The sequence below is a fragment of the Bos indicus x Bos taurus genome, chromosome 5 (genome assembly GCF_003369695.1).
Source record: "Bos indicus x Bos taurus breed Angus x Brahman F1 hybrid chromosome 5, Bos_hybrid_MaternalHap_v2.0, whole genome shotgun sequence".
NCBI classification, from domain to species: domain Eukaryota; kingdom Metazoa; phylum Chordata; class Mammalia; order Artiodactyla; family Bovidae; genus Bos; species Bos indicus x Bos taurus.
In genome coordinates this window covers 4698199-4710415 of record NC_040080.1, presented here as the reverse complement: position 1 = coordinate 4710415, position 12217 = coordinate 4698199, and the positions used below count along the sequence as shown (strand labels likewise).

At 57.3% G+C, this 12217-nt stretch overlaps 1 protein-coding gene across 5 annotated transcripts in view; it reads left to right on the top strand.

The window, feature by feature from the left end:
• The window catches only part of ARHGAP8 (Rho GTPase activating protein 8), a 51308-nt gene that overhangs the window by 25596 nt on the left and 13495 nt on the right, over positions 1–12217 (top strand). For all 5 annotated transcript variants that reach the window (XR_003510972.1, XM_027540538.1, XM_027540536.1 and 2 more), the window contains exons 6-8: positions 2972–3058; positions 7952–8050; positions 9340–9450. Coding sequence is in view for 4 of the 5 variants with exons in the window: in XM_027540538.1 (XP_027396339.1) it covers positions 2972–3058; positions 7952–8050; positions 9340–9450 (297 nt within the window). In the remaining variant the exon portion in view is untranslated. The remainder of the gene's footprint in view (positions 1–2971; positions 3059–7951; positions 8051–9339; positions 9451–12217) is intronic.

Below are 12217 nucleotides of genomic sequence, written 5' to 3'. Positions count from 1 at the left end.
TAGTGAGTTCCCCGTCGGCGGGGGTATGTAAGCAGAGCTCCAAATCGAATTGGATGCAATTTATACAGCAAAGATTTTCCATCCACCATTACAAACATCACTACAAGGATGCAGTGGGTTTCCTGCATCTTTTTCTGTTCTCTCTGCTTTTGACTTCTCATCTTCCAAACTGTTCTGCCAGGTCTCTCCTCTAAGCAAGAACCATCCACCCAGGAATGTCCCTGACCCCCTCTAGGAGTGCCGGCGCTCCTGCCATGGGTGGCACCTGATGGAACCCACCTTCCTATAGGGATGGGCTTTGTAACAGCTGTGCTCTGGGTCCTTGGACCACCTGAAAGTCACTGCAGCTTCCTCCTTCCGAATCGCAAGACTGTTTTTTTTTTTCTTTCTGGTAATTAATTAATATTCCTTCGGGAGATACTCTGAGATTGTATAAATATCCGTTTCACGCGCTAGCTTTGGCCTCCCTGGCCATTTCTTGGCTTAATTACTATTAAGATGGGTGACACATGGTGACTGGGGCTCTTAGCTGGCATTTTACTGTGCTGAAGAGCTTTCTCTTCCGGTTTATTTATACTTGTACAGACTTGGGATCTCCCATTTTATTCAGTAGTTTATAATCCATGACTATATCCTAATGCTCAAATTGTTGAAATTCGGCCAGGCGAGCTTCAGCCTGGCTCCTGTGCCCCACAGACACGTCCCTGTGCTTCCGAGCGCTTCCTTTACTTTCTAGGACAACGAGATGCTCCGGGCACATCCCAGCTGGCCTCCCAGGTGGCACTATCGGTAAAGAACCCGCTTGCCACTGCAGGGGATGTAAGCGATGCAGGTGTGATCTCTGGGTCGGGAAGATTTCCTGGAGGAGGGCATGGCAACCCACTCCAGTATTCTTGCCTGGAGAATCCCATGGACAGAGGAGCCTGGCAGGCTACAGTCCGTGGGGTCGCAAAGAGTCGGACACGACTGACAGCAACTTAGCACACACGCACGCACCCAGCGCAGGAATCTGCCATTTCTCTGGTCCCTGGGTCCTCTTAAGGGAGGACGCTCCTACGAACCCGGCCCTGGAAGCAGTGTGTTGGTTGCTGTGGGGCTGTGACGGCTTGCAGGCGAGTCAGTGGACAGTTGCCGTGTGTGTATGTGTACACAGACGTAGACATACGTACACGCACACATCGACGTGGGTCTGCGTGTTTGCATTTGCCTTTTCTCCTGGTACCTGTGTGTTCACACCGACATCTATACTAGTCCTTCCCCACCAGGGCTCATTCTAGCCTTCTCCCTTTCTGCATTCGTAACATCTCTTCTCCAACAGTAAGGGCCTGGCTCCCACTGCCTTTGTGCGTGCTCAGGCGCTCAGTGGGGTCTGACTCTTTGTGACCCCACAGATTGTAGCCTGCCGGGCTCCTCTGTCCATGGGATTTCCCAGCAAGAATACTGGAGTGTGTTGCCATTTCCTCCTCCAGGGGATCTTCCCGACCCGGGGATCGAACCTACGTCTCTTGTGTCTTCTGTGTTGGCAGGAGGATTCTTTACCACTGAGCCACCTGGGAATCCACCGCTGTTACTTGGCCTGCCTCTGGCTAATCGCGTGGCCACCTCTCACTCGCTGAGGCTCTGTTACCACTGGGGCTGCCCCGCCCCCACAGAGCTGCCGGTGTCCCCTGGGCTGATGCCCGCACCAGGCCGCCGTGGCTGCCCCTTTCTTGCTCCCACAGTTGGTTGCAAGTGTCGGGTCCCTCCTCAGCCCGCACCACCCTCTGCCTGCCTGGTCCCAGACACCTCGTGCTGGACTTCCTGTCCAGCCCCTCGCTCGTGTCTGCCTTACTAATCAGCTCCCGGGGGCTTGGGGAGACTGATGGGCAGTGTTTGCAGATTCCCGTGGTTCGGTCCTGCAACTGTGACCAGTTCCAAGTGGCCCACATGGCCCCGCTGGGCATGGAACTGGGAGGAGATGGGTGGCCATCCCTTCTTGTGGGTTCTCCCACCCCTGGGATGTAACAGGCGAAGGAGCCCAAGGGCACAGCAATAGTACATGTCGTGGAGTGATCAGGAATCAGGCTGGACCACTGACCTTTGTGTTTAAAATGATTTACTTCATTGTGAGTTGATACTGTTGAATAACGGCTGCTTTTCACAGCTGGCTCCCCGAATGGCTGAAATTCTGGCAATCAGCTCTTTGAAGGGCGAAGAGCCGGCTTGAGGGTGTCCCTGGCTGACCCGAGTGTGGATGCCCTTCTCCCTCTGGGACACCCCCTTCCCACCAGGCTGCCAGCCCCCTGCTGGCGTCACAGACCCCAGCGGGCCCACCCACTCCCTCCAGCCCTGGGTGGATGCCAGCCTTCTTGGCTCTGCCTGATGGCTCTAGACTGAATTAATCACAAAAGAGGAAGGGAAGTCGGCTAAGAAGCATCTCGTTGAAGGGGGTGCCTAGAGCTGTCACGTGGTGGGGGTTGGGGGTCACGGCTCCACCCTCGCCCAGGTCAGTTCCCTGCAGAGCGGGGCTTGCTGCCAAGTTGCCAGTGTGTCCCCGCCCCCTGCCCCAGTGTGAGCGCTTATAAGTGGGGGCTCTGATCTTGCAAACTGTAAAGTGCCGTGTGTACACTGCCAGTGATGAGCGTGGGGGCCTCATTTCTCCTTCTATGTCCTTAAATCGACTGTCCAGAAACGGAAGGCTGGGACTATCCTGATGGCCCAGGGTTTAAGAGTCCACCTTCCAAGCTGAAGTTCTCGGGTTTGATTCCTGTTCGGGGAACTAAGATCCCACACGCCGTGGAGCAACTAAGCCTGCGTGCTGCCACAAAGACCCAAGGCAGCCTAATAAGCAGATAAATAAAACATAAAAAAGAAAAAAATAGGAACGGAGGGTTCTGAGACTTGCCCTCGAGGCCACCGCGCTGCAGCTCTCTTTCCAGCCCGGGGTGTCTCCGTGTGTGTGCTCTGAGACCCCCTCCGTCTCCCTCCTCAGGTACAAGAAGAACCTGAAGGCCCTGTATGTCGTGCACCCCACCAACTTCATCAAAATCCTGTGGACCATCCTGAAGCCCCTCGTCAGGTACGAGCCGCTCTCCACGAGGGTCTTGCTGGGGTCAGACAGCCGGACACCCGGGCAGTCCTGCTCTGGGGCGCCCGTGCGTCTGGGGTACCCACCTGCCCCCTGACTATGTCGGATCACAGGGCTGACAGTCATGAACAGGAACCTCGGCTCGCACCCCCAGTGAGGTCGGCTCCGGCGTTTTATAGCCTGCTTTTCCTGAGTACCCACATTGTGTATACACACCCGTGTCGGGGTCCTGAGACCACCTCAGGTCAGGGACTCCCCATGAGGACTCCCAGAACTCGGGAAAGCTGTCATACTTATGGTTCCAGTCTTTACAGGGGAAGGATGCAGATAGGATCTGGAAAAGGCACAAGGCGTGCTGGCAGCCCGAGCCCAGCTCCCTGCTGCCTTCTTTGGGGCAAGGAGGGTTTACGCAGGTCAGCTCGGTCCCTTGGCCTTGGCGTGCTGCTCAAGATGAGTGTCACTCAGCCCAGAAGCTCACCTGAGCTCGGTGTCCACTTAGACGGACCCAGTGTGGTGCAAGACCTCGCCGTAAATCACGTCGTTGGTCCCAGTGCAGAGACGCTGTCATCAGTGGGACCCCCCAAGGGCGTGGGGGTCACCTTCCAGGAGCCGGTCAGGGGTCGTCCTCTCTTTGGGACCAGAGGGTTTGGGCAGCCCGTGCCTGGTGAGCCCTTCCTGGCCTGGCACGTCCAGCCAAAGGCCTGACTCTTCAACAAAAGAGCAGTGACTTAAGCCCTCCTCCTCCGCATCCAGGCTCTCCCTGTGGGATGATTTCTGCCTCCGTGGTGGGAAGCAGAGGCCAGGGGTTGGCGAGGCCAGAGGGGCTCTGCCAGGGCCACACGGCCCCTCTGCTTTGCCGCCATGTGGACCGCATGCACTCAGCACACACTGTGTGTACAGGGCCACGGGATGGGGTGGATGGGACGGAGGGCCCTAGACATGGTTTTCATACAGCAGCTCCAGCCCCACGCCTGGCGGATGGAAGGGCTCCCAATGCAAGGGGCCCCGGGTGGGACGAGGGAGATTGGGACCCTCAGGTGAGACCTGTGTTGGACTTCGGAAGCCCAGACCTGCAGGATAAGCTAATGTCGTTTTAAGCCCTTAGTTCTGTGATTGTTTGTTACAGCAGCCGTCTGGCCTCTCGGTGAGTCGCTCTCACAGCATTTGTACTGTGGCATCTCTCGGGGTCCCTCTAGCCCGCTCGCTTCTCGTTTGGCAAGTGAATACACATGCACAAGTGCTCACATGTGTGCACAAACCCTTCTGTGCCCCCAGGTCGCTGTCTGAGGCCCCATCCGCTTTCCAGGTCAGCTCTGGGACTTGAACAAGGACTTGCCAGCATGTCTGGTTGTGGGAGCCTCTCTGGGAGGAGCCCCGTGCAGCCCTCTCCTCGTGCACCCCTCACCCTCAGCGTGCAGAGTCCTGGGCCTCCCAGGCGAGCAGGCGTGTGTTTTCCAGGCTGTGTAGAATCACCCACGAGGGGCTTCTGGGGAGCTCTGAGATCCTCTTCCTGGTAATAAACCACGCCACCCCTCAGACCAGATCGAGAAGCTGTGGAAGGTTTGAGTCTGGTCTCCTTTGGAACTGAAGCTTCTTAGGAGGTGGTGCAGTTGAGGTCTGGGGGCTGCTCTGCCAGGGATCTGAGCCCCTCCTTCCCATTAGCTGCCAACCTCACCCCAGAGAGCCTGGCCCGGAGAGGAGTAGTGTTAATCACTGAGTTATGTCCAACTCTTTGCACCCCCCGTGGACTGTAGTCTGCCAGGCTCCTGTGTCCATGGAGTTCTTAGGCAAGAATACTGGAGTGGGTTGCCATTCCCTTCTCCAGGGGATCTTCCCGACCCAGGGATCGAACATGGGCCTCCTCTGTTGCAGGCAGATTCTTTACCGTCTGAGCCACCAGGGAAGCCCTGAGAGAGGGTCACACCTTTTCGGACCTTCCGCTCCGCTTGGGACAATTCCTGGAAAAGCAGACTCAAGGCAGCACCCATTTAACAAGGGGAGCAATTTTTGTGGCCAGAGAGCTCCTTTTGTTTCACTGAAATTTCCCGCCAGCTTTCCTAGCTGGCTATCTGTACTGTAGACACGCACCCTCTGGCCAGGTGGGGTTTTCTTCCTGTTTTGTGTAACCAGGACCAGCCGACTGGCGCGGTAGGTAACGAAGCGAAGAAGCCAGCCCTAGTTACCCTCCTGCCCGAGAAGACCGCTCAGATGTTCCGCTTCCTGGTGCTGCCCTTCACCTTAGAAAAGCTCTAACGGTTCCAGAAGCCTCTCAAGTTCTTGGGAAAACCCACCTGCTCTTGCTGTGCTGCAGCGTGGCAGCCGAGGTGATGTGGGCACGGGCCGGACCTCCCGGGCTTGCCCTCGACCATCGTCACCCTGGGCAGTAGATGCCCCCGCCCTGCCCCGGTTTCCCTTGTGGCTGACGACGCCCCCTAAGTCATCCTATTCCTGTGACCATCACTGACGTGATGCGTGTGAGTGTTTAGCGCAGGGCCTGCTGGCTGGAGTCAGTACCCACTGTGAGCTGCTAGTGCGGTTTAAAACCTTTTTATTATCCTTTTGTGATTAATTAATTGTAATATGTTATGTACCTTATGTGCCAGGCACCCCGAAACAATCGTATGAAGTCAGCTGTCTCTCTTCTGTTCCAAAGAGGAAGAGGTTGGTGCTCAGAGAGGTTAGAGAGTTTGTCTAAGGTCACACAGCACGTCAGGGCTTGGCTGGGATTCCAGCTCAAGCCTGTGTGGTTCTGTCCCCGGTCCCGCCTCATGCACGGACGTAAGCAGGTGTCTTGAGTGGACTGCAGGGGTCAGGGCTGGGGGACCATCTGAGCCCTGGAGTCCTCAGCTGCCAATGGACAAAGTGGACAAGCCCAGGGGCTCTCCGGGGCCCATGCACTGCCTGACTCAGACCCTCTGGAGGCGGCCCTGGCGATTCCACTGCACCCCTGCTTTGGGGTCCCCTGTGTGGGCCCCCGAGCAGCCCTTTTCTGGGAATGAGAGGCAGGAAGGAGCCCTTATTGCGTCGGTAGAGCCTGGTGTCCAGCCAGTACCTGGCGGCCGGAGGGGGACAGGCAGAAACGCTGGGAGAAAGACGAGGGGGCTCCTGGGTGGGCTGGAGTTGGCACGAGGGGGGCTTTCTGCAGCCCTGAGGCCAACACCTCTGTCCTGCAGACCATTCCCGAGAGGCCCTGTCCGTGGGTATGGCTGGGGGCCTGGCACCTGGTTGGCCTCCTCCTCCTCCTCCACTAGGGGGCACCCAGTGCCCGTGGCTCGGCCTCCCGTGGGCTCCAGGCTTTGGTGGGTCTGGGATGAGACAGCTGCTTGGGTTATCGGATGTGATACTCTGGGCTGGCGTGGTGTCATCTACTGGAGAAGTCCTGGAGAGGGCACACCTCGGGACGAGCGCACACACGCGCGCACACATCCAAGGGGCGCACGGAAGCCTCTAGGGGCGATGGTCACCTTGTTAGCTGGTTGTGGGATGGTTTCGCATGTACGACGTGTCCAAGCTCATTGACTTGTGCCCGTGAAATCCGGCCAGCCGTGCGAGCGTCGGTGACACGGCAGTGAAGCTGTAAGCAGCGGAGCAGGCGGGTGGTCTCACGGGGCCAGCAGTGACCTTCTCACCCAGCCCAGCCTCCTGTGCTTCTCCGCACTTTGCGGTTGGGGAAACTGAGGCTCGTTTTTTTTAATCGGTTATTTATTTTTGGCTGTGCTGGGCCTCCTCGCTGCTCCGGTTCTCTAGTTGTGGCGGGGGGAGCTGCTCTCTGCTGCGACGTGTGGGCTTCTGGTTGCTGTGGCTCCTCTTGTGGCACAGGCTCTAGGGTGTGTGGGCTTCGGTAGTGGGTGCAGCTCCCGGGCTTTAGGGCACAGGCTCAGTAGCTGTGGCGCCCACGCCTAGTGGATCTGAGGCATGTGGGTTCCTCCCAAAATAGGGATCGATCCCGTGTCTCCCGCATTAGCAGGTGGATTCTTTACTGTTGAGCCACCAGAGAAGTCCAACATATATAGTTTTAAATTTAAAACCTCCCCCCCCACCCCCAAGCCATGAGGCATGCAGGACCTTAGTTCCTGACCCGGAGATCGAACCAGGGCCCCCTGAAGTGGAAGCTCGACGTCTTAACCCCTGAACCGCCCAGGGAAGTCCTGAGTCTTGTTATTAGTAATGGTCCCAGGCCGCGACGTCCACCAGGCATCAGACAGTGGGCTGGTTCATGTAGACTGTCCCACTCTTTGCATCAGGGAACCCCGCTTTAGAGGGGAGGCGAGTGGCTCCAGTCAGGGCTTGTCTGCATCATCATGCTCAGGCTATCGTGGGCCCACACAGGGGACCCCAAAGCAGGGGTGCAGTGGAATCGCCAGGGCCGCCTCCAGAGGGTCTGAGTCAGGCAGTGCGTGGGCCCCGGAGAGCCCCTGGGCTTGTGACCATCCTGAATGGAAATCGGAGGGTGTCTTGCTTGGTCCCACAGTTGCGGGGATGTGACTCCCGCTTGGTAGAGAGAAGCCCGGTGGGATGTCCACCGCCCACCCCAGAAGCCCGGCGCCGGGACCCCCTCTGCGTGTGGCCCGCAGGTTCCCGGCCACTCACCCTGGAGGCAGATACTGATTTTTCTGCCGATGAGGCTCTCCAGCGGGCTGGGTGCATCTGAGGTCTTGATGAAAGCAGAGCATCTGCCAGATGTGCGCTGCTTCCGTTCTGCTCTGCATTTAGGTGGTGTCAGCATTTACGCTTCTTTAATATGAAAAACTCCAGCGCTGTTTGCTCCAGGGCTCCTGCCACCAGCCTGCTCCTGCAGGCCCCCCACCCCCACCCGGCCTCTTTCCTGCCCCCTAATCTTTTTTTTTTTTTTTTCAGTTTTCTTCTGTCTTTTTTCTTTTTTAGTCACAAGTTTGGGAAAAAAGTCACCTATTTCAACTATCTGAGCGAGCTCCGTGAACACCTCAAATATGATCAGCTGAGCATCCCCCAGGAGGTTCTGCGGTGAGTGAGACCGCTATGCCCTCACATCTGCCCGCCCCGGCCTCCCCTCACGCTGAAAGCTTCATTTCCATTTCCATTCGTGTGCACGGCCAGATCCAGTTCCTGAATGCACTGCCTCCACAAGGATGCGTGGTAAAAGATGCTGACTGCTGACTCAGAGAGGCGAGGCGGGGATGGCTGTGCACACACGCGGATGAGACATTTCTCTCACCCGCCACTGCAAAACTGATTAAACAAATAAGCCACACTGGTGACTGCTGTTTGCTGCCGTGGTGCTGGCCAGTTTCGCTTTGGAGCGGAGAATGAAGGGGACTTTTGGGGTGTGTGGACGATGCGTGTACGGCGTGAAACACTCCCAGGCCTGGGGCAGGTGTTCTCAGAACCGCCGGCCTGGTGCTTCTGGGTGGAAGCCTAGCTGATGGGTCCGCTGCTTTGTTTTCTAGGCAGCGGTCCCCTCCTCCGACAGGGGCTCAGGTTGCGGGAGGGAGCCCAGGAAGGCGTGTGGTCAGCCCCGGGCCCCTCTGTCAGCTCAGATGGAGCCCAGTCTCTGAGCCCTGCCCCACGCTCTTCTGGCCTTTGCATCCCGCCCTCTGGGGGGGCTCCTTTGAGGAAGCCCTGCAGGGGGAGTGGAGGTGGCTCCCTCCCTCTGTGCCCCAAGTCCCAAGGCAGACGCTGGGGATATAGAGCACCATAGAGAGAGTGCGTCTGCCCTCAGGACACTCTCAGGTAATGGGGCCACGAGGCCCCAAAAAAGGTGCTGAACCCAGCTGGGGAGGGGCCTTGTGAGGAGGGAATATCAGGGGCGGCTCCCAGGAGGAGGTGACTCCTGAAGTAAGTTTGGAAGGGACCGTTGGCTAGATCGAGAGCCCAGGGAAGAATCCCTTTCCAGCAGAGGGAAACTCTCGTGCAGACATGTGGGTAGAGTGTTGGCTAGGGGTTGGCAGGAGAGGATGGCTGTTTGACAGAGGGTGGATTGCTTTTGCTGGCTTTTGTGTGAACGCCCACGGCTACCAGGGCTTGTGAGGGTGCGTGTGTCTGTGTGAGCACGTGCAAGACTGAGATATGGGCCTGGAAGGATGGGATGCCCAGGGTCCCATCCTGCAGATACTTGAGGGGCGTGTGACCTGAGATGCTCCCTAGAGCATCAGGGAAGGCTTCCTGGAGGAGGCACCACTGTGATGAGTCTTAAAAGGGATGAAGATGCTTGCGGGACGTGTGACCCGACAGCGCCTTGGGGCCCGAGGCTGCACCCCTGCCGGCTGACAGCTGAGCTTCTTTTGTGTCCACAGATACGACGAGGAGCTTCGGAACCTGCACGCCGGCAGGCTGCCCCCTCCCACCAAGACGCCCCCGCCGCGGCCCCCTCTGCCCACCCAGCAATTCGGCGTCAGTCTGCAATAGTAAGTGAGTGGGGACGGGGTCTGCCTTGTTTCCTGGGATGCATCCGTGTGCCAGTGGTTGGGGGGTTCTCCCCAGACCTCAGCCTCCACAGCCGAGCTTAAGCCTTCGGGGAAACTGACCTGTGAGCTTGTCACAAGGCCAGAGTGCCCGCCACTGTGTGTGTCTGTGTGCTTGTGCGCAGAGCACCCGGCCGTGGGTGGCAGGGGGACCGGGGGTGGGGGTTGGGGGGTCCTCGCCTCAGTTTCCTCATCATTGCTCAGTGGGCAGTTCTGGTTCCGTATCCCCAGGCCACAGCCCAGACGCCTCCCATCACTTTCCACGTGAGGCTTGGCCGCGTGCTTTGCTCTGGCCAAGGAGACAGGAGCGGCTGCGGGGCAGGTCACGTCCTGCAGGGAACCTTAGGGGCTGGTTCGTAGCTGGTCTGTTGTGATGACGGAGGCAGGGTGGAGACGGTGTCTGCCTGGCCCGCGTCCTTGGGTGACCACAGAGCTCCTCCCACTGACAGCCATGGCGTGGGGCTGCCGGAGTGGGGAGTGAACCCCCGTGGGGCTCAGCTGCCCGGCTATAAGAACTGTTGTTCCCGCAGTGTATCCTTCCCTTCCTGCCTCGTCTCGCCCTTATTAGCCACGTGAACCTTGAGCTCACGCCTCCTCGCAGCTTGTTTCCTTATTTCTAAAATCAGTGAGTCTTTGCGTGATGTGATGGTTAATCTTTACTCCTTGGAAAGGATTCTGGGCCTCCCATCCAGGACAACGTCGCCCTTTTAAGACTCATCACAGTGGTACCTCTTCCAGGAAGCCTTCCCTGATGCTCTAGACTGCATATAAGGCCTCCCTCCACTGCAGCCCTGATCTGAGCAGGCGCCAGGGGGGCGTCCCTCAGGCTCTTTGCCCTGCTCAGAGGCGAGCTCCTTGCTCTCCTCCTAGTCTCTGTTTCCGGGACCCGGCCAGGTGTGAGGCAGCTGAAATGACGGAAGATGAAGGTGTTGTTTAAACTGTACGAGCCCCGAGGGGCAGTTGGGTCTGAGCTGCACGACGTGTAGGAAAGCCAGGGCCTGGAGGGTGGTGGATCCCGGGGAGCAGTCTGCCCGGCTTCATCTGTTAGTTGTTTCTTGTTAGAAACATGCTGTGCGATCTGTCTCTATAAAAACCCCGTGATCTTTAAGACCCGTGCTGGATGTTAAGACACTGCGAGGTCAGGAGCTGAGGAGGCTTTGGGCAGTGCCCAGGCCAGGTAAGGAGGCGGAAGTGGCACCTTGGGTGTGTCCCAGCAGCCAAAGGGGACCGTTGTTTTCCAGAACTTTCTACAGTGGTGGCCATGGTCCGTACTGTCAGCAGGTGACGGTTGAGCAGTGCAGGTGAGGCACCGAATTTATCATTTCATTTGCTTTGAACTGATTTCAGTTTAGGAGGCCGCTCGCTGCCTGGCAGACAGGGTAGCCCCAGACTGCGGGGTGTCAGCGCCCCCACAGTCAGACAAGTGCACACAGCAGCGTCCCCTCAACTCGGTATTTTGTGAGCAGTTAGTGACTGGGGAAGGTCGAAGGCAAAAGAAGAGGGCGGCAGAGAAGGAGATGGTCAGATGGCGTCACCGACTCAATGCACGTGAGTTTGAGCAAATTTGGGAAATTGTGAAGGACAGGGAAGCCTGGTGTGCCGCAGTCCATGGGGTTGCAAAGTGTTGGACACGACTCAGAGACTGAAGAACAAGAGTGAATATACCGTATGTTCATATATGATCTCCATAAATACACCTGGAGCCAAGTTCAGCGAACAGCGCTTCCTTTTCCGCTTTTAAACATTGTAAAGATGTGCTGGTGTGGCCCCCACCACCCCCTAACTGCCCCCAGGAAGGCAAAACCTGGAACATGCCTGCTGTGACTCCGGCCGCTCTGGGGGAGCACTGGTTGGAACTTGACTCTCAGAGGAGGGCCTAGTGACTGCTTTACCGAGGCGTCTGCCGTGGGCTCTGTGCTTTCAGCCCAGTCCTGGCTGCGTGTGAGCTGATATCCGGGGTCCAGGGTGGGCGTGCGAGGCCGCTGGCTTTGGCATCATCAGCTCTTTGGCCTGAGGAGCAAGAGCACCTTCTGGGTTGTTCAGAATCACTCGTTGAAAAGTGCAAGTGTCAAAGTCTCAATCGCTCAGTCGTGTCCGACTCTTTGCAACCCTACGGACTATAGCCCGCCAGGCTCCTCTGTCCATGGGATTCTCCAGGCAAGAATACTGGAGTGGGTTGCCATTTTCTTCACCAGGGGATCTTTCTGACCCCAGGATTGAACCCAGATCTCCTGCATTGCAGGTGGATTCTTTATAACGTCTGAGCTACCAGGGAAGTCTCCTTATCATCTGGGCTTCCCTTGTGGCTCAGAGGATAAAGTGTCTGCCTGCAATGCAGGAGACCGGGGTTCAATCCTTGGGTTGGGAAGATCCCTGGAGATGGAAATGGCAACCCACTCCAGTATTCTTGCCTGGAAAATTCCATGGATGGAGGAGCCTGGCAGGCTACAGTCCATCGGATCATAAAGAGTCACACACAACTGAGTCGTACATGCCCTCCTTCGGGGGATCTTCCCGACCCAGGGGTTGAACCCAGGTCTCCTGCATTGCAGGTGGATTCTTTATACCGTTGGAGCTACCAGGGAAGTCTCCTTATCATCTAACAAAGCTTTAAAAATGAAAAACAAAAAGCAAAACTCACCCAGCTCGTGGACTTCTGAAGCCATCTGCTTGAGTACAATGTGTGTGTGTGTGGGTGTGGTGTTTGTGA